Source organism: Camponotus floridanus, unplaced genomic scaffold (genome assembly GCF_003227725.1).
Source record: "Camponotus floridanus strain SB8 unplaced genomic scaffold, Cflo_v7.5 scaffold22, whole genome shotgun sequence".
In the NCBI taxonomy this organism is placed as follows: domain Eukaryota; kingdom Metazoa; phylum Arthropoda; class Insecta; order Hymenoptera; family Formicidae; genus Camponotus; species Camponotus floridanus.
This window is the reverse complement of record NW_020229348.1, coordinates 1,042,982-1,068,710: the sequence shown is the minus strand read 5'-3', so window position 1 is coordinate 1,068,710 and position 25,729 is coordinate 1,042,982. Positions and strand designations below refer to the sequence as shown.

General features: G+C 34.2%; 6 protein-coding genes across 11 annotated transcripts in view; 3 read left to right on the top strand and 3 right to left on the bottom strand.

Annotated features, from left to right (window-relative positions):
* Positions 1 to 139: 139 nt before the first annotated feature.
* Positions 140 to 4,639, top strand: LOC105253512 (SWI/SNF-related matrix-associated actin-dependent regulator of chromatin subfamily A containing DEAD/H box 1 homolog). The gene is made up of 12 exons (XM_025408626.1): positions 140 to 395; positions 874 to 1,055; positions 1,376 to 1,566; positions 1,698 to 1,926; positions 2,104 to 2,437; positions 2,515 to 2,789; positions 2,860 to 2,997; positions 3,123 to 3,440; positions 3,532 to 3,833; positions 3,906 to 4,118; positions 4,225 to 4,331; positions 4,402 to 4,639. The coding sequence occupies exons 1-12, from the start codon at positions 299 to 301 to the stop codon at positions 4,542 to 4,544; spliced, it is 2,529 nt and encodes an 842-aa protein (XP_025264411.1). The 5' UTR covers positions 140 to 298; the 3' UTR covers positions 4,545 to 4,639.
* On the bottom strand, positions 3,679 to 8,860 carry LOC105253254 (probable nucleoporin Nup54). 2 transcript variants are annotated; one of them, XM_025408627.1, is made up of 6 exons: positions 8,666 to 8,860; positions 6,669 to 7,190; positions 5,690 to 6,585; positions 5,380 to 5,607; positions 5,167 to 5,299; positions 3,679 to 3,694 (listed from the first exon to the last, which is right to left on the bottom strand). In XM_025408627.1, the coding sequence occupies exons 1-5, from the start codon at positions 8,763 to 8,765 to the stop codon at positions 5,177 to 5,179; spliced, it is 1,869 nt and encodes a 622-aa protein (XP_025264412.1). In that variant the 5' UTR covers positions 8,766 to 8,860; the 3' UTR covers positions 3,679 to 3,694; positions 5,167 to 5,176. The 2 variants fall into 2 exon arrangements, with proteins under 2 accessions (XP_025264412.1, XP_011259452.2); XM_011261150.3 differs by lacking the exon at positions 3,679 to 3,694 and having other exon boundaries at positions 5,093 to 5,299.
* LOC112637912 lies at positions 8,073 to 8,498 on the top strand. Its single transcript, XM_025408628.1, has one exon. It carries the CDS (start codon positions 8,093 to 8,095, stop codon positions 8,483 to 8,485), a length of 393 nt encoding a protein of 130 aa, XP_025264413.1. The 5' UTR covers positions 8,073 to 8,092; the 3' UTR covers positions 8,486 to 8,498.
* Positions 8,861 to 9,429: 569 nt separating the features above from the next.
* LOC105253261 (gamma-aminobutyric acid type B receptor subunit 1) lies at positions 9,430 to 18,777 on the bottom strand. 4 transcript variants are annotated; one of them, XM_011261172.3, is made up of 13 exons: positions 18,078 to 18,775; positions 17,816 to 17,922; positions 16,117 to 16,215; positions 15,859 to 15,993; positions 15,521 to 15,691; positions 14,702 to 15,200; positions 14,477 to 14,604; positions 14,115 to 14,407; positions 13,749 to 13,992; positions 13,201 to 13,444; positions 12,695 to 13,089; positions 12,463 to 12,619; positions 9,430 to 10,279 (listed from the first exon to the last, which is right to left on the bottom strand). In XM_011261172.3, the coding sequence occupies exons 1-13, from the start codon at positions 18,145 to 18,147 to the stop codon at positions 10,236 to 10,238; spliced, it is 2,586 nt and encodes an 861-aa protein (XP_011259474.1). In that variant the 5' UTR covers positions 18,148 to 18,775; the 3' UTR covers positions 9,430 to 10,235. The 4 variants fall into 4 exon arrangements, with proteins under 4 accessions (XP_011259474.1, XP_011259485.1, XP_019883673.1 ...); XM_011261183.3 differs by having other exon boundaries at positions 13,201 to 13,408; XM_020028114.2 differs by lacking the exon at positions 9,430 to 10,279 and adding an exon at positions 11,609 to 12,399 and having other exon boundaries at positions 18,078 to 18,777.
* A 114-nt stretch (positions 18,778 to 18,891) lies between these two features.
* Positions 18,892 to 20,538, top strand: LOC105253274 (mediator of RNA polymerase II transcription subunit 22). Its single transcript, XM_011261197.3, has 2 exons — positions 18,892 to 19,311; positions 20,098 to 20,538. The coding sequence occupies exons 1-2, from the start codon at positions 19,209 to 19,211 to the stop codon at positions 20,415 to 20,417; spliced, it is 423 nt and encodes a 140-aa protein (XP_011259499.1). The 5' UTR covers positions 18,892 to 19,208; the 3' UTR covers positions 20,418 to 20,538.
* Positions 20,539 to 20,676: 138 nt separating this feature from the next.
* The window catches only part of LOC105253276, a 35,684-nt gene continuing 30,631 nt past the window's right edge, over positions 20,677 to 25,729 (bottom strand). Inside the window, exons 3-4 of one of the 2 annotated variants that reach the window (XM_011261222.3) lie at positions 23,450 to 23,618; positions 20,677 to 23,112 (exon numbers count right to left, since the gene is read on the bottom strand). In XM_011261222.3, coding sequence (XP_011259524.2) covers positions 22,904 to 23,112; positions 23,450 to 23,618 — 378 coding nt within the window. In that variant the 3' untranslated portion in view covers positions 20,677 to 22,903. Of the gene's footprint in view, positions 23,113 to 23,431; positions 23,619 to 25,729 lie in introns of both variants that reach the window. The other variant, XM_011261213.3, reaches the window with a different exon arrangement.

Here is a 25,729-nt window from a genome sequence, read left to right as displayed (position 1 = left end):
TCGCACTCTCGACTATCTTGAACTCTCGACTGTTTAAATTACTCTTGAATGCGTCAAAAGTTTTGTACGCGATAAAATTCATTCGGGAGAAAAATGTTGGAAAAAAAATCTCGTATGAAAATCAGGCATTAATACTATCCCGCCGGATGCGCGCGCTACGTCTGATCTACATTCTACGTGTTTCTACGTAGATCTCGACGCGCTCTACGTAGCGGTTCTGAATGCACCTGCTACACGATTCTTGAAAGTTCCTTTACAAAAATGCGCTCTTGTCAGCGTCCCTCGCACGGTTGACGCGATGTCCGAATCGAATTCGCCTAAAACGGATACCAGTAGCTCCAGCCTCCTGCGGCAGTTTCGCTTTCAAAAAAAACAAACGAAAGCAATAAACATGTGTAAGATTTCTTGGCGCACATTTCTCGTATTTCTCTAGTTACTCGTTAATCGAATGCAACCGGTGCGTGTGTCCTTTGGATTCTTCATTGCGTTTCTGCAAACGATGTATTCGTGTAAAATTCGTGTCAATTCTACTTCGATTTAGTTGTTCATTACTTAAAAATTAATTTTGATTCGCGTAATTTATATAAAGTATTTTCCATTTGTGTATACTTATCTATTATAAATTATAAACTTATTATGTAAATTTGTAGTTGTAACATGATACAAAAATATTTAATACTTATATTTAATATTAATATTTATAATATTTAATTTGATATTTCCTTTTTATTAAGTATACATTTATTCTATTTATCACTTTATATATATATATATATATATATATATATATAAAGTGGTAAATATATATATATATATATATATATATATAAAAGTGAGAAATTTTACATATATTATTTTTTAACTTTATTTTAGCTGATGACGATAGTAATTTGGTAAGTTCTGATGCACAAGTGCGCCGTAAAGCTGTAAATCGTATTGAGGATAGCGACAGTGATATTGGTAGCCCAGCTAAATCAAGTTTAGACTGTAATGCCAAAGGTAAAGAGAATAAGTTAAAGTACCTGACAGCTTTGTATCCACAGACTGATGTATTGGTAAGCAGTCAAATTATCCTAAGTAAAACTTTTTCTTTCACATTTAAATAATTTATTGGAGTAGTTTATCTAATTATATCATATAAATTATATCATAGTATAAGCTTTTATTTTACTTTTTATTAGCCAAATCTTTTTGCAATCTTTAGAATAATAAATTAAATTTGATCAAAGCACAAATAATGTTAAACCAATAGTGCCTAATATAGCAAAAAATATAATTTTCAATATGCAACATGTCTATTAATATTATATATAATTATATATATATATATATATATATATATATATATAACAATAATTAAGTAATTTTTTTTTAGCTTATAGAGGAAGAACTTAGTAATACTAATTGGAATGTTGACGAGGCCGAGGAAGCACTTAAAAAGAATAGAAAAAGGAGTTTGAAGGAATCTGCAAAATCTAGTAAAAAGAAAAGAAGAAAAATGAATGTAGATGAAGATGTAGATATTGATTCAGATGAAGGAAATTATAAAGACAAAGTATTCAATAGGTACATAATTTTATAATACTTTCTACTCATAGTTAAATGTGTGTGTATGTATATATATATATATATATATATATATATATATATATATAATGCTAAGAGAAACATTATTATTATTATATATTATTTTATAGTGATGAAGACTCGGATATAGAGATATCTAATGAGCTCACAGGTGATAAAAAGGCAGTTTTGGAATTTATGCGAACTGCTCTGCTTTCAGAGCTCCTTCTCATGTCTCAATGTTCTCAAAAGCGAGCTAATGCTATTGTAGAAGCGAGACCATTTGAAGATTGGAGAGACTTAGTAAATAAATTTCAAAATACAAGATACTTAGACACAGAATTACTAAATGCAGCTCAGGTAAATTTAACAAAATAGAGACGTATGATTAACAGTATTTAGTTTTTGATCTGTTAGAATATAAAAAATAATTTTTTGATATGTATATAGAATTAAAAGAGTTTCACAAGGACAAAATATATCTGTCAATTATTGTTATTAATTTTTTAATTAATTTTATTTTTAATGTGTCTAAAGGTATTATTATCTACACGTCATGTAGTAGAGAGTCTAATGAAAAAATGCCTTCGTTTATCCACCAATATGGAAAAAGCTGTGGCTGCTGGTGCTTCAGCTATAACACAACAACCAAAAGCACTATCTTCGCATTTAACATTAGCTCCATACCAAATGGTTGGCTTGAATTGGCTCGCCGTTATGCATGCACAAAATGTGAATGGTATATTAGCTGATGAAATGGGTCTAGGAAAAACGGTACAAGTGATAGCATTTCTAACATATTTAAAAGAAGCTTGTCTTCTCAATGAAAGAGATGGGCCTCATTTAATTGTTGTTCCCAGTTCGACTATGGGTAATGTATCTTGTAATGTTTAATAATAATCTATTAATAGGATTTTATCAGATATATTTATTTTTTTTTCTTTGTAGAAAATTGGTGGAACGAATTAGAAAAATGGTCACCTGATTTGAAAGTTGTACAATATTATGGCTCTCAAGAAGAACGAAAAGATATGCGAATGGGATGGCGAAGTGGTGATCTTGATGATGTTGATGTTCTGTTAACTACATACAATTTAATTTGTAGCACTCCAGAGGAGCGTAGATTATTTCGGGTTATGCGGATTAACTATGTAATTTTTGATGAAGCTCATATGCTCAAAAATATGAGCACTGTTAGATATGAAAATCTTGTTAGGATTAATGTATGTATTTATTATATATGTATATAAATAAGGAAATCTTTCTTGTAACGAAATCTAATTGTTTTTAAAGGCTAAGCATCGGATTTTGTTGACTGGTACACCTCTACAAAATAATTTATTGGAATTAATGTCTTTATTGATATTTGTAATGCCTTCATTGTTTGCTGGCAAACAAGCAGATATAAAAAGTTTATTCTCCAAAAATTCTGTAAGTTAAATAATTATTAAATAATTACTAAAAATTAAAAGTATATATATATATATATATATATATATATATATATATACATATACACATAATTATAATTCATGTATTCGAAAATAAATTTTCAGAAAGGCGATAAAAGAAACGGAGAACAGCCGCTGTTCGAAAGAGAACAAGTTAAGAATGCAAAGGAAATTATGCGACCATTTGTTCTTCGACGACTTAAAAGTCAAGTCCTACGTGATTTGCCTTATAAAAAAGACGAAATCATACGATGCGCATTAATTGAGAAACAGCAAAGCATGTATAATAAATTAGTCGCACAATTTTCAGCAGAGGCTAGCGAAATTACGGAAGTGAATGGAACTGGCATGATGATGCAATTGAGAAAACTCGCCAATCATCCCCTTCTCGTACGCGATTATTACGATGAGAAAAAACTTAAAGTAATTATTATTTTATATATATATACTTCTGAAAAGTATATATTCTTTTTTTTATTTCTTTTGATCTGATATATTAATGTATTACCATTAGGCTATAGCAAACAGATTGGTGAAAGAACCAGGTTACAAACAGAAGAATTCAGAGTATGTCTTTGAAGAGTTGATTTGGACATCTGATTATCAAATAAATCAATTGACACGTATGTACAAAAGTGTAGCTGGCTTTGGTTTGCCCCAGGAGCTTATTCCTCAAGCTGGAAAATTAAAGGAATTGGACAAATTACTACCACAACTGAAAAAAGATGGTCATAGAACACTCATTTTTAGCCAATTTACTATGATATTAGACATACTCGAGGAATATTTAACTATTAGAGGACACACATTCTTAAGGTTAGCAATAATTATAAGATTGATTTGAATTGCATGTCAATTGAATATTAATGAATTTAATATTCAAATTAGGCTAGACGGTAGTACACCTGTGACTGAAAGACAGACTCTTATAAACGAATATACACAAGATGAAAATATATTCATATTTTTACTATCTACAAGAGCCGGAGGTTTGGGGATCAATTTAACAGCTGCCGATACTGTTATAATTCACGATATAGATTTCAATCCTTACAATGATAAACAAGCAGAAGATCGATGTCATCGTGTTGGGCAAGAAAAGTATATATATAAATATATGATTATACATTTAAGTTGGAATAAAATATGCATGTTTTATCATTAATTAAAAACGGATTTGTTACAAGACTTCTGAATTTTTTTACAGACCGGTTACGATAATTAGATTATTAAGCGAAAACACAATAGAGGAAAATATGTATGAGATAGCTCAAGAAAAATTGCATCTTGAACAACAAATTACTGGAAATGAAGGTAAGCAATATGTACAAGTGCAAGTTACACTTGTAGCAAAAATATTAACAAGATTTATTTTTGTTCACAGAAAGTGATAGTACAGATAAGAAATCTGTTCTAAAATTATTAAAAATGACCATAGGCCAGGATGCTCACAATAAATCTTTATCACCAACGAAAAATACATGTAAAGCATTTGATGTAATAGAAAATAACGAAAGTTGTAAATAGCTTATAACTCTATTTGTAATAATCATAATTTTGATATATTCCAATTTCATCTATACTGAAAATGTCATACAGGGACAATAATATTTTGTAAAAAACTTCAGATTTTTTTATTTTGATTTAAAAATATTGTGAAAGCATAAAACTATGATAAATATGTAACATTCAAATTTTGTAAAAATTTTCTATTTATTATTGTGAAACATATTTTTTTGTAATATCTATTGTTTTATATTTATTAAATCATTGATTTATTTATCTAAAGAATGCAATTAATCTACAGAATTTACTTTATCCTGTTATGCAATATGTTTTATGCATACTTTTTTATTTGCAGAGCAGATTTTATAAAATATAGAAATATACAAAATATATGAAATAAAGTAAAAACCAATATAATTTTTTGCATAATGAGTAAGCAAACATCATTAAACTGCCAAAATCATTAAATAAGCAAAATCCATTAACACTTCAACATTCAAGTACAAAAGAATTGTAGAATAAATGAAATAAATATGGCACAATTTTATGAAAGATATAATTTATATATTAATCATGTCATCAATAATGTTGATAATGTTAATTCTTAACTATATGGAAGGCATGTGAAAAAATTTTATTATACATTACAATCCTCAGGATATACTTTGGCTCATTAAAAGATCCGACATTCCGTCTTTGATAATTTTTAAGCTTTCTAAATCGGTATTTATTGTTGAAATAAGTTGCGCCATGCCCTGTTGTTCCATACTCAGGTACTAAAATAATAGAAAAAAATCTATTATGCCTGTACACTATTCCATAATCTCTTGAAAAAAAAAGAAGAATATTTATTTACCGCTTTAATATCATCTTGTGCTATAGGATCCATTGTATATCTTTCCTGATTTTGAATATCGATATGCCGTCTCATTCTAAGCTGAGAAAGCATTTCGCTAATTCTACCTTTATATTGTGTCGGGGCACTGATTTGCGAATGCATCGCTTCAAATCTGCGTGTTAAAACTTCTTCTTCCGGTTGCAAAGATAATCCAATTTTGCGCGTAATTTCTTGTCGAACTAACACCTGTAATAAGTAGAATTTGTCGTTAACGGGCAAAAATATTACAACTACACAATTAATAAATAATAATTAATCGTCGTTATACCTGCAGAACTCTGTGTTGAAGTTCCAATAATGTACGTCTATGTTCCTTGAGCCGGGCTTGCGTAGCTGTATGCTGTCTCTGTACGCCTTGTATTTTTTCTGCTGTCATATCTAAGAACGCTCTATGTCTAGCCGTCTCCTCTTCTTGACATTTCAATCTGTGTTTAACTTGCTGAAATCCAATCATAGGAACTGGGATATACAATTCTGGATTGGGATTATCCAATTGCGCTTGCTTCCATAATCTGGCATCAATAGCACAAGGTGGATTATCTAAATATTCTTTTAACTGGGACGGATCGAGTTTCATTAGTGGAAATATATCTTCAACTCCATTTTGTAGCAGTTGTTGCTTTTGCATCATCTGTGACAAATACGCAACGAATTCGTTGGCAGGAATTTTTCTATAAGAGCCAGTAATTCCTTTTTCTGACACATATATTGTCACTTGACTCTTATTTTCTCCTGTGGATTTAATATTGTCAATAGTTACTGTTAGATTGGGCTTATTCCCCAGTAAACCACTCAGAAATACAATCAATTGTTGTTTGCCATCCTGTACATCCTTTTCTTTTTTATTGAAACATAACACTACTAAACCATCGTTGTTGTCAGCATCGGGTATACGGCTATATCCGATGGCTTTGAATCTGCACAACGAATTTTCCTGGGTAAGATCTATAGGTGGTGCGTTTATAGAATAATAAGCCTTTCCTGTACCCCATAATGCTTGAATAAGATTCCATCTGGCAATAGTATTGTCTCGCTCGTCATTATACAATTGGCAATTAAACACAGCATTATAAAGAGCTTCTGATATATTATCTGCAGGTTGTTGTTGTTGCTGTTGTTGTTGTTGTTGAGGTTGCGTCAATCCAGTACCAAATCCAGTAAATCCTATAATATAAATGTATATAAGTATGTATAATATAAATATACACATTAGTAAAATATTGTAGTATCAATTCACAACAAATTACCTGTCCCAAATCCACCAAATCCAGGTGTACCACTAGTGGTGACTGGTTTGCTTCCAAATGTACCAAAACCTGTGGAAGCGCCGAAACCGGTTGAGACGGTATTTGTAGTACCGAATCCACCAAACAAACTAGGAGCAGATGTAGTAGTAGTTGTTCCAAATCCACCGAAATTTCCGAAACTTAATGACGATGTTGTTGTTGCTGTTCCAAATCCACCGAAACCGGTCGTGGAGGCTGGAGGATTGCCAAAAGTCGAAGTTGTACCAAATCCAGTAGTTGCAGAGGAAGCAGGAGTACTCCCAAAAGCTGGCCCTGTACCAAAGGCACTAGTTGATGTGCTACCAAATGTAGGGGCAGATCCAAAACCTGTGGTTGACGTGCCACCAAATCCTGTAGCTGCTGGAGTACCAAATCCTGTTCCAGTACCAAATCCAGTAGTTTGAGTCGACGGGGTACCAAATAAACTTGGTGTTGAAGTAGTTGGTGTACTAAATCCGAATGAGGGTGTTCCAAATCCTGCCACTTAAAAATTTTAATGTAGATTAATATATTTTCGACAAAAGCAAACATTAAAAATTTTTTTAAAAGAAGAAAAAAATTTTGTGACTTAAATATAAAGAATAAGAATTTTTGTAACTTAAATTATAAAGAAAAATTATTAATTGTAATTAATTTTTTTTTGCTACATATATATATACACACCAGTGAGCATTATGATATTATCTGAGTTTTAAATATAACAATAAATATCACATCTATTTTCTTTTGTTTGACAAAGTTGGATAAAATATGTCAATATAAAAAAGATTTGCTTTTATTTGTTACTTATTTTATGATAACAATTTTAAATACAATATTTATTGGAAAAAATTGTATAAACACATTTAATTTTATCTATATTAAAGTATAAAAATATTTAATAAAATTTCAATATATATAAGTTTAACAATCAATCACATAATAATATAATTATGTAAAAAATATAAAGTTATAAAGTAAAAAATGACATTTCTAAATCATCAAAATGAACTACAGGTAAATATTTAACAGCAAAAGAATAAGACTAAAAAATTTAGATAATTTGAATTTCTATTCTTTTACTTTATTAATAAAATATAGTTTTTAATATAATGTGTGCTTTAAAAATTGTTAACAGACTGGTTTCTATGCACAACTAGCACACAATTCGTTGAAGTTGGGTTCTATATCCAGCACTAATATCAACTTCCGCCACATTAAATCGATATATGATTCTTCCACTCAAATTGTAAACGAACTTGGTACTACAGATGTAGCAATTGGGGTATATACATAATAATATAATTTATTCCTTCTCTCTCTCTCTCTCTCTCTCTAGATATAATTACATAACTTTGTGATAATTTAATTCAACTATCCTTATACAGGATGCAACAGCAGAAATTATGATAACAACACTTGGAAAAATACCAAATGAAATGTATTATTTGGAGGACACAACTTTCAGCGGTAAAACCGTTTCTTCCAGCAACGAATTACATACGATACTTGATAACAATCTTACCACATTGACTCCAATCGAAACTGTTAAATCTGAATATACAGAACGTTCGACACTGCTACTCATTTTACTGACTGCACTTTTAATCATATTATTTATGTGCTGCATCACAGCGTGCATAATCGCGAGATCCAGGAGCAGGCACGCTTTCTTCACAAAAAGCGACATCGAGTGCGATCCGGAATGCAGTGGCGTAAATCAGCCTTTGCTACGTTTAGACAGGGTAAACAAGACCTCTGATACCACTAGAACCAGTGATAATTCCACGAAGAATTGAACAGAGTCACGTTTCTCGATCTGTTGCAAAATATTTGTACAAAAGAGGAATGTGTCTTAATATCTTTACATCCGTCGAGAGAGAAAAAGAGAGAGAAAGAAATAGACATTATTGCGAGAAAGAGACAGCGAAGCTGCGAAAAACCCGCGTTTCTCCAACTCGCTAACCAGGATGGCTTACCAGGTTTAACCGGCGTCGCCGTGGAGGCCGGCGTGGTGCCGAAGGCGAACGTGGGTGCGGGCGTCGACGTGGACGTTCCAAAGCCGGTGCCGAACGACATTCCGATCTTCGGGCTCGATCGTCGTAGGTTAAAACGACGCGTCGCGTCGTCGACGACAGTTGGCGGCGGGCTGCAACATGGCCGTCGCACGTGCTTGACAGGAGTCGCGTTCGAAGAATCTACGTCGATCTACCACCAAGCGTCCCGAGTTTGTCCCGACCAATGAGAGAGCCCTGAGTTTGTTTCGACCAATGAGAGCGCCCCGAGTTTTTCTCGACCAATGAGAAAGTCTCTTTTTCGCTCCCTCTGTCCTGATTGGCCAGTCGATCCCTCCCACGCGTATATTTTACGAACGCGACCGAGCGCGCGCGGGAGAGGCCTGCGCAGAAGATCTGCGCGACGCTACAAATTCCCTGACGGATGCCTGGCTGCTTCGCACAGTTTGAAAAAAATGTGAGGCTACGCATTTATTTAACTCTTTTTTTACTATAGTCCTTTACTTTCGATTCGGTATTTATACGATGTATTTTAATATACACAACATCTGTAATGTACACGCTCTGTATGCATATTAAATTATATACGCATATTTATATTAAATTATATTTCTTCTATTCTAATTCTTCGGTATTTTCGCGCGCGCTAATTGTGTTTAATCGAAAGAGTATAATGTATATGTATCACAAAGTAAGTATGTAAACTCCGAGATATATAATTCTCCTTCTTTCTCTTGTCTTCAAGTTCCTTTATTAAAATGCCAGCTCTAAAAACAACGTAGAGATATATATGTACGTTCGCGTTACACACGATTCGCGCGACTTCTTAATCGTAAACAATCTCAGGGTTTAATAATAGATAGAGCCTTCGATATTTTTAACGGATTTTTATAATTCAAAAACTTAAAAATAAATATCTCTCCATAATATCTAACATACATATATGTGATACTTTCGTCAACAGTTCGATAGGACTATCGTATATGTATATATAATGCTAGACTTGAAAGCGCCGTTTGCGCGGCAGTTGATCGAATGAGTACAGTAAAAAGTACTGCATGTGTGAATAGGGAGGGCAGAGAGGGGGAGGGCGCGTGGATACAATAAACGAGAAATTACGTTCGATTGATTGAAAAAAAAAAAATCCGTCTATATACACACGGGATTTACGGTGTGTACGACGACAGATTTCTTTTTTTGCGCGATGCTTTTTTCGCCGTTCCTCCTTCCTCTTCTCGATTTTTTGTTTTTCCTCTAAGGCGCAATCGAATCGTGTATTTATACCGTATCGAAATATAAAACAATTCCACACGCGCTATAAACTAACTTACACTTTAAATACGTGACAATCGTTTCTCGTCGTCGCGAAATTACATCTCGCGCGTTCTTCGCTTTTGGCGGTTTTTTTTTTATTCGAGGTTCATTTTTTCATTATATAATTCGCATATTGACCGTGCACGTAGGTTTAATACTAGTTTTAGAAGAGAGTTTTGTCGCAAGCGTAGCGCTCGTTTGTGTGTGTATTGCTTTGGCATCATAGTCGGTGCAGTTCGTACATTTCGGCGACGTGCTGCGTGCCTAAAAACAGAAAGTCAAATAACACAAATCTTTCTTTTTCTATTTCTCTCGAGCAAGCTCTCATAGACGCAATTGTCCGTAAATGATTTGGAAGTCGAGAATATACATGTATAAATATATACGTTTCTGTAGCCTAAGGATTGGAAATAATATCATCTCGATAAAAATATTCGTCAAAAATTAACAAGCACATCCCAAGAGACAAACTTGCACTAAATTAAACAATAACGTATAAGATTTTACCTCATCAAGACTCCCAAATTATAAACAAACGGCATAAAAAATTCATAGGCATTTAAATCTCGTTAGCACATACATTTCGCACGTATAAATGTGTTAATCCAATTGGGACCAAATGACAATTGGATTTTCATAGATAGTCTTTTCAAATTTGGGAGTGCGCTTCATGAGGTTCACAATTTGATACAATCGACATTTTATACAATTAACACGACACTTTTCTAACGAGATTTAACTGCAACAACTGAGCCACGTATAATCGTAAAGATTATTTTAGGCCTAACATAAATATTTTTTAAAGTATTTTGTGTATATGTGCTCTGCAATAAATAACAAGAATATTATGAACATCATCCTAAGAGCCAGTCAAGTTCAATTTGTAATTATAGCCGCAGTATTTATAGAGCCGAGTTAATGATCAATTCGTTTTTACTCCAATTAACATATGTATATATCGTAATTATATATATTGTGCGTTTTTAAAATACTTTATATTTTTTCTTATCTTGTTTGGAATCGAAAAGATATAAATATTTGTACAAGAGAAAAATAATTACACGAGAGAATAATATAAGAAGAACATAGCTTCAATCCTTCTATTTTTCATTTGGAAACAATATGTGTGGGTGTGTGTATTTGTGACAATTTCATTTCAAATACGAAGAATTTAAATTCATCGTATAAATAAATACGTTTCGCTTTTATTTCTTGTATAATTCTGTTAAAATATTTTTTAAATTTAAATGTAAAAGGTATATTTCTAACTAAAAATTATAATTTATGATTAAGAAAGCTTCATTGTATTTTTTCCCCCGAGCATATATTTTTTCTCTCGATAAAAGTTAAAAGTTAGAATATAAAATACTCAAAAGCTCTATCCCTGAAAATGTTATTTCATGGGATAACTTGGTCCATAGGATAAGATTGTATTACGCTAAGAGAGAATCTGATTGAATACTTTCTCATAGTGCTGAAAAATGCACTCGATAAACTCTCACAAATATTCAATATTAGATATATACATTTATCTATAAAACAATTAAATTTTTAAACGAGGAAAACGGTTATAAACGGTTATATATAAATGTAACATATAATTACAAAAAATAACATATTCATATGATGCGTATGTCGTCAGAAAGATAAGGCCTGTCTTTACATAACATAGGCTTGATTTTATCTAATTGCATGTATTTCTCGTTTATTTAAATATTCGCGCAAAATTACTAATTTGTTTATTACATGAAAGAGTCACTAGTTTTCGTATTTTTTAATTGATATTTGCGTGTTTAACATTTAAAGATAAGCACTAAAACTACGAAAGTAATGTACATTTTTACAAAAGCGACTTAATATAAGAGTCGCATTATCTAATGAAAAAAATTCTCTAACAGTTAGCCGAAGAACTAACATTTATGACATTAACATTTCTCTCGTTATTATTTCATTAATAATTATTTTTTGTTATTCCGCGTACGTAACTATATCAATAAAGATAACACAACAGAATTTATTGTGCACTAATTGCATGGAAAAAAATACGTGCTCTCTTATTGCTCGATCGATTTCTTTTTTATCTTATTGTGCAAATGTAATCAGTATTTCATCATTGTGATATATTATTCCAGTCATTTGCAACGAGACATTTTCCTGTGAGTGCATTATGAAGAAACGCAAAAGTACATACCCATCGATACTTACGACAAATAATAAATTGGAAATATATTCGAGCATAAAGCTTTAAAAGCGAAGCGTAATGATAATCACCGAGAGGTTGAGAAAGAAACTTTAGGTCCCAAATGTATCGCGCGGTCGCGCGAAAAGATGTCCGACAATGGTATGATTTTACTCGTATTTGCGTAGAGATTATAAGTACGTCTCTGAAAACTCAACATCAGAAGCGGAAGCGCGAGAGGATTTTGTACAAATGGAAATACCCCCACCGATAGCACTGTCCGATGTCCCCTCGCCAGTCGGGTAATCGGTAACGATGAAGGATTGTTTGGGTTGACCTTGCCTGCAACGACTCGTTGTGCCGGTTCCCTTCAGAGCATCGCGTTCGGCCAGCTTCTGCTTGATGACTTGAATCTTTTCCTCCTTCTGAAATATACAGACAAGAAAATGCGTATTACATAATAATTAATCGATAAGATCGTCGACGTGTTATATTCTTACCGCAGCGATAAGTTTTTGAAGCTCATCGTTTTCATTGAGCAATTTTTGATACTTTTCTTCTTCCTCCTTGGACACCGCGCCGTCCGGATTGTATCTCGACTCGGACTTATCTTTGGGATGCCTAATCACCTCGATAACCTTCGGCACAAAGATGAGCGCCATGCTGAGAAAGCAACAAAAGTTAGTAGCTAGAGCCGAGAAGGCGTAACTAGCGTCTTGCTGGCTAGAGATGACCATTACCACGGGTACCGTTATGAGACATAGAACTACAATATTATATATTGACATGCCCACGTATCTGGAATCGTTGATCAGTTTGATTTTGAGGCTTCTCGTTTCGTAAGATAGAAAGAGTCCGAAAGCTAGAACAATGCCTTTGTAGCCGTAAAGCAAGCCTGAAAAAAATATTCCCAATCTTGGTATTTACATCATAATAGCATTACGTCGATTCTCGCGCAGAATTTATCTTCCGACACGTATTTGCGATCTACTATATATTTACTTACCGAGCCACAAACTATTGTGCTCGCTCTCGCAATGTTCTAATTCAGGCTTGATCATTGCATCCTCGTCTCCGTAAGGAGGAAACTCTAACAAGAAGGTCTCGATTCTTCTATGCAACGGATCAACCATCTGCCAAGTGACGAGGAGGATGATATCCACCGATAGCAATCCACTCAGCATAACGTACAGCTTCCACGGCTCAATCTTCTTCTGTATAGACGAAACTTTTTGTTTAGCCGTCAATGACTAAAAGGAATCGAGAATAGGTTAAAGATGCGGGACATACAGATGCGGGAACAGCAAACCATGCAGGATGGTTCCATCTTCGTGAAAAAACTAAAAATCAGTCTCATTACTAATGAGGAAAACAAGAAGGAAAAGCGGTACGATTGCAAGAATTTGCTGGAGAAAGGATGAAAGGGCATGTAGAATTTTTTTTTGAATATACTACGCTGCATAATACATTGTAAAAAGCTACTCGTACCACTTTGCCAATCGAGAGACTCGACTATCGCTACTACTTGTACCAACTAATTTACAACTTACTTACTTTTCCCTGATCAGCTTTGGCTTTTGTAGAGAGTCGATGGACTCTCCAAACTTTGCTAAACATGGCGCCAAACGCAAGAGTGAAGCCAATCGACATCGTCCACGCTCTAGCTTGGCAGATTATTACAAACTGCCATGGAGTCACGAACCTACCGTCAATCCCTATGCACAACACAGCCAAGAAGCAGCCTATTATTCCCAGTAGCATTATCGTGTTGGCGCTGGGATGAGACGAATATATGACTCTGAAAAATAGACATTGCATCTATCGATTGTGGACTATAGCTCGGTTCGCAGTATGCCGAATATCGTATTAATGAATTCAAAACGATATATATATATATATATAGAGTAGAGTATAGTATACCTCCGGTGTCTATTATAGACGTTAAATACGATCAATCCGATAGCTATTATGATACCGAGCACCGACAAGGCCGCCATACTTATGAATAAGGGCAGTGACACCGTTCTTAAAACGGTTCTTATTATCGTTCTGTCTTGCGGCACCTTCTCACCGATCCATCGTTCTACATTTCGCCATGTCAGATTATCGCTTTGCGTGTCATAATATCCTAATTTGACATACTTTCCATCGATTACTTGTTCGATCTGTGTCAAAGCGATCCTGTCGCCCTGCGAGCTGAACGCGACGTATCCCTACCAAAAAAAAAAAATTAAAAATAGCGCTATTGTCGTAACTTTCAAGCTGTAACAAGTTTTACATACGGAAACACCGAGAAATTGGGTCGAGTTTACCGCCGCGTATATCTCATCGGCAATCTCTTTGTTATCATAAGTAAAGTTCTTCAAGCTGTTTCCCATCTTGCTTAGTCTCTCCATGGTTCTATTAAACGCTGACGGTAGAGACGGAAGGGAAGAAAGGAGAAACGACGGTAAAGCGATTATTGCGATCACGTGGATTTGTTAAATCGCTCATCTCGAGAAACTCACCTAACGCGACGGACCAGACCGCGTCGTAGGCGAGGGGAGCTTCCTGATATCCTTCCGGATATCGATTGTTGTCTATATCGTAACCGTCGTCCTTCAATTGTTTGTTCAATCTCTTTCGAAAGTCCTCGGCCGTCATGCCGCTGATTGTCGTGTCGTTGTTCTGATTCCACATGAGTGCCTCGGTGGTCAGGTGCCCCTCCGCTGCCTGTCGCATCTGCTCCTTGGTACAGGTGATACCCTCCTTCTCCAGATTGATCTCGAACCAGTCGTCCTCGTACCAGCCTATGAAGAACCACACGTAGGTCTTGCCGTACAGCTTCTGATGATAGAGCTCGCAGAGTACCCTCCTAGCAGCCACCACGTAAAACAGTCCGACTATTATCCGCGCGTCTTGACGGCGGAGATTTTTCACCGCGTCCGTCGGATCCGACAAGAAACTCTGTCGGGTGACTATCTCTATCCCAGCTTCTTTACATCGAGCTTCTAGATCCTCGACGGTCTATGATAAATCAAATTTCATATTCATTTTTATGAATTTTTACAGCAATTTTTCTCGTAAAACATTAATCTTCATTTTCGCTCAATTTGTTTTTAGTGCGAAAATAGACAAAGTGTATACACTATATTTTATATTTATAAAGAGTTTATTATAAAAGATAATAAATTTATATAAAATAAAAAATTTACACTCTATAAAAATTTATTATAAGGTCTGGTTTAGATTTCTTATTTTTCAAAAACACAGAGAGATTTTTCTTTGTGAGAGATACATGTTATATCGATAAATTAAATGAAGCTTCATTAACGTGATGTTCTTACCGATATGAACACTTCCTCGGCTTGTTGTAATATCGCTACCCGAGACCAGCCGAACTTTTGCAACAGTTTGATTCTCGTGGGATTGTGTACGGTGGCGGAAGGATGCGTCCTGAAGAGGGTCGGGAATCGATTTCGGTCGGACAATGCTGGCGACGATGCACCGTAACAAAGCTAAGAAAACGTGTTTTAGCAGCGTTCCTCGCGTTCGTTTCTATTCTACTACTCGCGTGCCGAATATAATTCGCGACAAGAAGAAAAGAAAAAGAAAAAAAAAAGAAAAATTCCGATTCGCCTCTCGCTTTTCTCGGAAAAATAACTCTGTGAACGAGGACACTCACCACTACTAAATTCCACATCTTGGCCGCCTCGGCGACCGTGGTGCAGACCGTGCTGCAACCGGCTAACAGCATTAATTTATAGGGTGGAAAGTACAGTAAGTTGTACATCACGGATGCGCCGAGGCCGGGTTCGCACTGGAAGCGAAATGTAATAAATTACAGAGGTAATTTCATCGCGCCAGCCGGCGCAAGAAGAGGAGAGGACGGGGGGCATAATCCGCCATTATAATGCCATTAAACGCATCTTCGTGAATTTACCTCGCTATCGTTGGAATGAAGGTGCAGTCTATATCCGCGTAACAAGTTCTTTTCGCGATTAACGTCCTCTAAGGCCAGGTGCGCAGCTGGCATGCAAGCCTGTTGAATAAATGATAATGCAATTCAGCTTGATTAACCCCCTAATTTAATGAGCAAGTTTGCATGCAGGGTCAGAAGCGGTGCCATTCGATAAATATATGTCATCTGTAGGCTAAAAATTGCACAAGAAACGCTATTTCTTTACTTTAGACATAATACTAAGGCATAATTGAAGTGTGAATATTTATAATTTTATACAAAAGAAGTGTTTGATTTTATTACAATAACGCAAAAGATACTTGTAAAATTGGAAATACATGTTTCACACTATCTGTATAAATGACGATGTCATAGATTATTATTAAATTTTTTCGTGCATGCTCATAGAAATGTATTATGGAAATTATATACCACCATAAAATGCTATCAGACGTAGATCAATCTTTCCGATTAACTTTCGAGGAACCCCAAATGATCCATTATGTCGCGTATAATTTTCTTATCTCATATCAATTTATAAATTAATTTATCATGACTTTTTTTTATTTTATACTGTTATTATTATACATAACACTGTATAAATAATGACAAATTGATTATTATATTACTATAAGTTATATTGCATTTTCAATATTTAGATGTAAAACAAAAATTGACGAAGAACAGATCATCGTAAAAATTGAAGAAAAATTGATTACAGAAAAATTGATTACAAAAGAATTAAATATAATAAATATAATACTATAGAATATATAAATATAATACTATAGAAAGTGAACATTTGCAATCTTTTAAAAATAAACGTTTGTTAACGAAAAGTATCGTCAATAATATTTTATAAAATTTTCTCGGCATGCTACTGCAGTTTTCGAATAATATTTCAGGAAAAAGTATACACGCAAAAATTTACTAAAGCGATTTCGCTTCTCATTCTCTGCAAGATTCTCCGATATTTTAAAAATACTTTGCTTGGACTTTGAGAGATTCAACACAAAGAGAAATATTACTCTATCAATAAACTTGTTTGTGTCGTTACAAGAACTTTTAGAATCTGATCTCAGAGTTTCGAAGCGGCTTGTAAAGTTTGTCAGCAATTTGTGCATGCTATTAATGTCACAAGTTATCGAATAATTCGAGAGAACTGAAAGATAGACGGAAATGAAGAAAGTTACAAGATACGTAATAATCATTCTTCTTTGTAAATATATTTACAAAGAAAATGAAAGTTTCAATAATAGAACATGATCTAATTCCTGACAAATCTAAGAATATTATTGAAAAACGACGGCGAAATAAAAATCTAATTAAGGTTTGCCCGAATGCAAATCTTCAGAACGGAAGAATTATTAATCTGACTGCTAATTATTCATACTATCAATCACCCACGTTGATTGATGAAGTATCTCGCTTTTATTTCGACAGAGTGTTCTATTATTAAACTTGAGCCCTACTTCATGAAAAAAGAAACATCTCGGGAATTGTGATATATCTTCACGCTTCCTTGACCTAAAACTTTTTGTAAAGGGTTAAAAATATTAAATATATTTCAAGATAATCCCGTCAAGTTCGATCAACATTGCGCCGGTCTCTTGCAATATTCGCGTCTTAATTTTCACGAGTGCGGTTTCGGGATGAAGGAAGGATTAAATCGCTCTTATACCTGGCCGCCTTGCCAGCCGCCCTCGCCAGCGATGGGGAAGATACCGCCGATGTGCAGGATGTTCTCCTCCTCGTCTTCGGGCGGAAGCGACGCCTCGGTCCAGAGCGCTGTCATTAAAATCACAATTAAGCCCAACAACATCGCGCATTGCCGAAGAAAACCGCTCGCCATTCCGCCAGCAGCGTCTTGCTGTCGCAAACGCGCTCTCGCTAAAACTGTACGTTTCCTCTCTCTATCTCTTTCTTTTTCTCCTACGACATACCGGATGTAGTGGGACACGTAGTGGCAAAATCGGTGGTAGGCAATGTCGTCGAAAAAGCGCTCACTGCCATCGTCCTCTTGCAATTGACCTCGTCGTCCAATTAACGTGCAATTGATTAATGAACACTGCCTCTCCTTTCTCTCTCTCTCTCTCTACCTTTCTTTCTTCCTCTTGACTTTGCGACCCTGTTACGCGCGCGTTCGACCGTTTGTCAATCTACCCCGTGTGAACGTCACACTCTTTGTCGCTCTTGTTCCACTTCTCGACCAGCGAAAATCAAGATTCCGATGTCGGTTTTTTTTCTCTCGAAGTCCTCGAGTCAGGAACTTCCACGTTACCCCGCGATGATGTTTCCGCGACGCACCCTCCGCCTGCGATTCTTCGTCCACAAGGTCGGAAAGCGACGAGGAGGATCGGAGTCAATCAGCGCGACCACCCCCGTTCGTATTGTTGCATTGCGCGAGTTCCGCGTACAACGAGATCCGGGCCACCCTTTCGGCAAATATACTCGAGAGGAGAGGGGAGGCGGGTAACGACCGAGTCGATCCTCCGTGACTGCGGAAGCGGAGATGACGCTCGCGCAACGGATACTCTCTCTCACCTTCCCGCGCGGTTCTCGCGTGGCCGGGATTCCTCGCGTGCAAGCGGACAATTCAGCGACGAGCGCGCTTCGCGGGCGTATTCATATTGATTCCCAACCCTGGAAGGCCTCGCGAATGGGGCGGGATGGAGAGGGTGGGTGGGTGGGGGATGACGACTCCGCGAAAACGGCGCTTGCCTTCGCGCGAAAATCAATATGACACGGCCAATTACGGGTGCAAGTAAAGTTTCTTTCTTCGTTTCCTTCTTTTCATTCATTCCTTTCGAAAGGTTCTTTTTCTCGCACACGAAAAGCGAGGTATGTATTTGAAGATTCCTTTACCCCTACAAAAAAAGAAACGATTAATGAAAGCTCCGATGAAGCGTAAGAGTGAAACGTCAAAGTATCGTAAATACCTACGTCAGATGCGCGAGCGATAGGAGTTCATCAGCTGATTCCTTCAAAATGGCTGACGCGCTTGTGTTGGGAAAGGTAGCGGTGCGATATAAATAGTGCTCTATACGCGTATTTTAGTTCTTCCATTGGAAAAAATGGCCACGCAACGCGCGCTTCCGCAAAGTAAAGAAGCTTTATTGAAATCGTACATGACAAGGCTGAAGGACGACGTGAAGTCGATGCTAGAAAATTTCGAAGGTATTTTAACCTATATTCAAGTATTCTAACCTGCATTTCTCATCTTTAAGTATAATTTGAGTTTGTATCTAAATTTTTATTTATATGTTTCTTTATTCATTTTTAATTTTATGTACAGTGCATTTTCTTATGTGGATATAGTTTTACGAATCAAAATCACTCTGCAAAGATAGTAAAAATGTGTATGCACATCATGTTCATCCTTTTGTGTTATTGTTTTTGTTTTCAATTATTATTGCTTCGATCTCGGTCTATATTTCTAAATAAATGAAAAAAATTAATTAATAGAACTAGGAATTTCCGCACTTTAAATTCAATGTTCAAACTTTGATATTTATTTTTAATTATTCTCAATTAGTGAATGTGATAAACAAGTGTGACAAACAAGTCAAAGATTTGAAATGTTGAGTGACCTTAAAAATATTCAACTGATATGTAACAATGTTGAGAAATAAATGTAAATATATATATATGCAATAAATGAAGTAGAATAATTATTGTTATTGTTATAAATTGTACTACAAGTTATAAAATTTTTTAATAAATATGATAAAATATATATAGTCTTCTTACAATAAAACTATTAAACTGATATCAATAGTACTTAGCACAACTCAATAATCATGTAATGATTTTTATTTTTAAAAAGTATTAATAAAAAGTGTACTAGCATTTGGAAAGAGATTTATATAATGAAATATTAAATCCCTAATAATTATATTGCTTCTACCTTCATGATTTATAATAGTTGGCTTAATAATTTTAATCTGTTTCTGTTATTTTCAGAAATAATTAAACTCGCAAAAGGAGAAAATGACTCACAACTATCTCGGATGACCCAATGTGAACAAGACACATATGAAATGCAAGTTAGAGCATCCAATATTGTGCGCGCTGGTGAATCATTAATGAAGCTAGTCTCCGATATAAAACAGTATTTAATCTTGAATGATTTCCCTTCTGTAAATGATGCCATAATACAAAATGGCAAGTTATTTAGAACTAAACAAGTGGAATGTGATCAAAAGTTAGCATCTCTGAGGGACGATATGGCTGCGGATTTATATGATCTGGAAGAAGAATATTATACCTCGATATATAAATAACATTAGTCTTGAATATTATAATATATATAAGATTGTGTTATAATTTGAATCATGATTTGTTAAAAACGTGATTTATCAATTTGTACAGATAAAATAATTAATGTCTTAACTCATGAATTTAGATATATATGCATTAACGACTGCATATTTAATAAATAAGATTAATTTTCTAACATGTTTTTCTTTCTTTTTTTTCTTTCTTTTTCTATATATTTTCTTAATCTTACGGAGAGTTACAAACAAAGTCGTGCATAAGGAGTAAGGGGTAATTGTCTCTTTTATTACTTTGATATTTAGTAACACACAGACAGTACATCACACGATACTTTTACATGGTAAGTATATTTAAAAAGGTAATAATATATATATGTATATAGAGAAGGAGATATACCTATCTAAGTTCTCCATCTCTCAGTTATTAATCGTTATCTTGCAATTGTTTCTGCTTATTATTATTTACTTGAGACATGGTATATCTTGTGATACTGTACAATGGTAATTTACAAAACTGTTACACAGCTTTCTCCTGTATTGAAGCAAGGAGATTACAATTAGCAGATTAATAATTGACAAATTTGAAAAAGAAAAATACTTATACAAACATGATTTGAATTTGGAATGTTGCACAAATATAATCTTTTTATTATCTCCTTGCAATGTTCTCATGATAATGAGATATACAAAGAATATCGACTTGTATATTACTATGTTTGAGAAAAATTAGAAATCACGTATTTTATACTACAAAAATTAACAAAAATATCACAATGTGAGATACAATGCTGTGATACAAAAACAGGTCTTTTAAACAATGCAATATATTGCAAAGAATAGTGAATTAGTACAGCATCTAAATAAAGAGTAAATATATTTGAAATTTTAACAAAACGCGGCAACAATTTTACTTCACACAACTTTGTAATACTTTTAATACAATTAATTTTTATAATAAATTATTTTCTTATTGAATTTTTTCGCTTGAATTACTCTGTCCAAGTGATAAAATTAAAATTATATTAACTACATATATATATTGCTACAATCATACATTATTAAATAACTATACGAGAATTGAATACCTACATGATTCAAAACAATATTTTCGATTATTTATAGTAACGCATCCAAGACGCTACAATAGATAATAGAAAGTGATTAACACAAAAGAAAAAAAAGAAACAAAGATAATACAAGAAAACTGATCTTAAAACAATATAATTTTTCTTTTATCTCGAATTTTTCGTGACTCGACTTATCTCAGATGGCTTTTTAGACCGGCACAACAATTTAGTATATACAAAATTCAATCTTAAAATTAACAATTATTATTAAATTGTTTTTTCTCTTATGTATTTCCTATGCTGAAGAAAGCTATTAGTTTCATGTATTATATATACTTGAAAAATAAATGCAACCTCAAAATATGAAAAAACACACTGTAATGGCTTATCTTACTTGCAAGGCATACTTATAATATGATTTGCCATATATTCGGCACAAATGACAATGTTCTGAAATTTACAATTCTTACAGTTTTGCCGAACTCTGAAACACTTATTGTACATATACATTATTAAATATACTAAGTAGACTTACGTTCTACTTTGGCAAAAACGTTTACAAATCTAGACTCGAAATGTTTTCTCTTGAACTTCTTTTCCTTTCCATTGAATCTTTGAGACATTCAATCATTCGCTTTTTTTTTATAAAAACTCACACATAAAACTCTGGCCTTTTACTGGCAGCTTGAACATTCCACAGCTTAACATTAAAATAATCTCAAAAAGGTTACAAAATTTTCGATTTTCCTGTTGATTTCTCTTCTATCATATATAGTATGCCAAAAAGATAATATGTTCTCTTTATACTTTTCTCTATGCAACAAAGTATCAGTATCACTGAGCATTTCCTTCCAAGTGTTACTACAAAAGAGACAGCCCTAATGTTTCTTGGCAGTTTCGATGATTCATTGTCTAGAGAAAAAGTCCATTCATTTGATATACCATAATGATACAAAATAAATGCATATACTTGGAATGATACTGTTAGTTCTTACTTAATCTAAATAAACTCGATTCTTTCTTTTCAAAGCGTTCATGAACGGAGATCGCACTTTTGATTTTCTTCGAAATCGGAGAAAAAGGTTTACTTAGCTTAATTATGAGTTTAAATATTTGACAATAATTTATTTGTGGTCCAGTATGTGTTCGTCCGATCACGAACGCGACGTCTAACTTGTTTTCTATGAAAAATTTGCTTTATATAACTGTGTGAGCATTTGTCATAAACTTTTTTATTAAACTTCGGTATAACATTGACGTTTGTGTTTGTGGTTTTCGCGATTTCGTCGACGCTAGAAAAAAAATATTTCTTAAGTCTTATAAGTTTCATTTTCGTTTCTTTCATTCTATTGCTGCGGAGGGACGTTGAGCTGTTAATGGTGTAGCTGTTAAAGCTTGTAGTTTGCATTTCTTCTTTTTGTCTCTTCAATAAAGAAGATCTCCGGTCGTTTCCGAACCCCACGCACCTGCATCTTGAGCTGGTCTCAAGCATTCTACGTCGCTCTTATTTTCAGTTTGTCCTGTTGCTGCTGATGCGGAAACTACCATCGGTATGGCTCTGGTGATACCCAGCTCAAAACCTTCGGACGTCAAATCCACCTTGCTGGGTGTATAACTGGCTAATCCTCCACCATCTGCAAACAATTAAAAGTAATGAATGTATTTATCTCTATTTCTCTTTCTTTTCCATTTATCGATTATATAAAAAAATTATATGTATGTGTGTAAAATAAAATATTTGAATATGTAAAATAAAAGATAGCAACAGTATTTTTAAAATAGTGAGGATGCAGATATAATAATCTGCAATTATAATGTAATGTCTTTTTTATGTAATGTCTTATTTAACTTGCTTTTTAATCGATAGTTATTAGTTAGTATCAGTACTATGTTGGAATAATTGCAAAAAATGTCTTGTCAAGTCCAGCGAACGAGATTCAAGTTTGATTTTACCGAGAAGAGACGGCATACTTGTCGTCGTCGAGCTGGTAGTCGAGGTTTTGTTGTTGCCCGTCGTAGACTGTTGCTCGATGGAACCGGAAGTCTCGCCATCCACACTACTGGTCTCGCCTTCGAGGATCGATGATTCGCTAGGATACTCGAAAGTACGAGTCGCGGTGTCGTCGAACTGTATTCGGTGCTGAAATTACAAAGACTCAATTAAGATCCGCTAACGACGCATACATACAAGACAATTCGCGCACGCAATATTACAATGGTAACAGTGATAAATTAATTCTACAGCGACGCGTGGCGTGAAAAATTGTTCCGAGAAAAGTATACCTCCAGAGGTATATTTATACAAGTATATTCGCAAATATGTAAACACATATTATGTAGCCGACTAAGACTTGATTTACGGCGCTCGCCTTTACGCTTTTAGCGGAACAGTTATTCGCAGAAAAATTTTGCAAGACGCCTCGAGTAATAAGTGTTGCTGCTGCGGCGCGGTACAAATGAGATGCGAGGAGAACAAACAACGGCAAGCGCATGTAATGTAGCCTCCGTATAACAGTAACCGGTCACACTCGTTGCTTTTTCGATTACGAGCGGTGAGCAGAGACGACCACGTCGTCGTCGTCGTCGTCGTCGTCGTCGTCGTCGTCGTCTGTCGTACATACGCGAATTATCACCGGAGAAAGCGCTTCTTTTATACGTTGTTGATTAAACGCCAGTCGTTTTAATATCCCAAAGGAGCTGTAGGAGATGGTGCTTTTCGCGGTGGTTTGATCAAGTACTTTCATCTTTAAAAATTTCATCCTACTTCTATCTTACAATAAATAATATAGAAAGCTTAAAATTCTCTTTTTCTCTCCTTCTTTTACTTATATATTCAAAACATAAAATTTATAAAAATAAAAAAATATTTATTAAATATATAAAATTTATATATATTTTCATTAAAAAATTATAAAGCATTCTAAAGTATTATTATTTATTTTCTTCGATTTGTAAATAAAGATATTATTTATTTTACAACTTTCTGAATTTGAATAAAATTCTACTATGTTCCAAGTTTATAAAAATATTTCTTTAATTTAAATAATAGAAAAGCAATGGTATATAGGATGGGTGATTTTGTATTGAGTCGGATAAATTTCAAACACGATTTAACGTAAAACAGTCTCGTACCAATCCGTAAACCTTTGCGACTATGTTAGTATCGGCGATTATTTCAACTAGGGGTTAACTGTTCACTTCGCATAATTATACACCATTCTCTCTTGTCGAGGCGTCGTGAGATCATTCTTAAGCAAAAATCAAATCGGCAGGATTAATCTCAGGTGTATAGCAATACATTTCTTAGAGGAACGCGATCCTGAATCCATGCGCTTCTGACCTGGTCTGCCGGATTTAATCATCATTATGTTGTCTTCTTTCGTGAATTGTCAACAAAAGAGGTTCCAAAATAAATGAACACGATACCTAACAGACGCGAAAAACTTCATTTTGAGCAGTGTAAAAAATGCACTTTCTAAAGAGATGCCCCACTTTTCTGGAGGGTCTTCTTCTCGACGCAAATTGCAATTAGCATTTTCTCACTGAGCGAGTGAATGCGACAATCGTGGGTCGTTCCGGTTAGTTGCTTAAAGTGGCATTAACAGCAAAACTTAAGGAATGACACAGGACTCTTCATAGTCATCTTCAACGAGCGAATTTAAATATGACGTTTTTTATTATCTCAATTTGATTCACCTTGAGATTCGTTATCGATCATAAATATAATGTATCGGAGAGCTTGAAAATAATAATTAATCATCCCATTTACATTTGATAAAATTGATAGCAAAAGTTTAATAAATATCTACGATAATCAAATTATGTTTATACAAGATATATATAACAGAAATACACTGGTTTTTTCAATGTATATATCACTGTCTAATCTAGCTGATAAGATATTTTAATTAATTAATTATCGTTTTTTCGATTTTAAGATGAAATCGAATGTTGGATTTCAATTCATCGTAATTACGCGAGTTACTGTTGCATACTTTGCGATTTATTGTTGTGTATTTTATAGTTATGTGATTCGTTATCTTGCATTCTCACGTTGAATAGTTCTAATTCAAAAATAAAACTCTTAATTATCTCGATATTTTACATTGAAAGCAGAAATTGATTTTCATATCAGCTATTGCATAATAAGTTAATAAAGAGTAACGATTGAGGTAATGTTTTATTAGATAATTTATTATATAAAGATTATTAAAAGAATGATGAGAAATGATATTGAAAATAGGAGATAGA

Excerpts from the sequence above, each read along its gene's own strand:
- LOC105253512 (XM_025408626.1), top strand. The coding sequence starts at position 299 with ATGTCCGAATCGAATTCGCCTAAAACGGATACCAGTAGCTCCAGCCTC. Across the intron at positions 2,790-2,859 it reads AAAATCTTGTTAGGATTAAT|GCTAAGCATCGGATTTTGTT; the intron begins GTATGTATTTAT and ends TTGTTTTTAAAG. Across the intron at positions 4,119-4,224 it reads CATCGTGTTGGGCAAGAAAA|ACCGGTTACGATAATTAGAT; the intron begins GTATATATATAA and ends ATTTTTTTACAG.
- LOC112637912 (XM_025408628.1), top strand. The coding sequence starts at position 8,093 with ATGATAACAACACTTGGAAAAATACCAAATGAAATGTATTATTTGGAG.
- LOC105253254 (XM_025408627.1), bottom strand. The coding sequence starts at position 8,765 with ATGTCGTTCGGCACCGGCTTTGGAACGTCCACGTCGACGCCCGCACCC. Across the intron at positions 7,191-8,665 it reads GGCGACGCCGGTTAAACCTG|TGGCAGGATTTGGAACACCC; the intron begins GTAAGCCATCCT and ends AAAATTTTTAAG. Across the intron at positions 5,608-5,689 it reads TTCAACACAGAGTTCTGCAG|GTGTTAGTTCGACAAGAAAT; the intron begins GTATAACGACGA and ends TACTTATTACAG.
- LOC105253261 (XM_011261164.3), bottom strand. The coding sequence starts at position 18,147 with ATGGCAGTGAGCGCTTTTTCGACGACATTGCCTACCACCGATTTTGCC. Across the intron at positions 13,993-14,114 it reads GTCTATAATAGACACCGGAG|AGTCATATATTCGTCTCATC; the intron begins GTATACTATACT and ends TCTATTTTTCAG. Across the intron at positions 13,445-13,748 it reads CCAAAGCTGATCAGGGAAAA|TCATTGACGGCTAAACAAAA; the intron begins GTAAGTAAGTTG and ends GATTCCTTTTAG.
- LOC105253274 (XM_011261197.3), top strand. The coding sequence starts at position 19,209 with ATGGCCACGCAACGCGCGCTTCCGCAAAGTAAAGAAGCTTTATTGAAA. Across the intron at positions 19,312-20,097 it reads GATGCTAGAAAATTTCGAAG|AAATAATTAAACTCGCAAAA; the intron begins GTATTTTAACCT and ends TGTTATTTTCAG.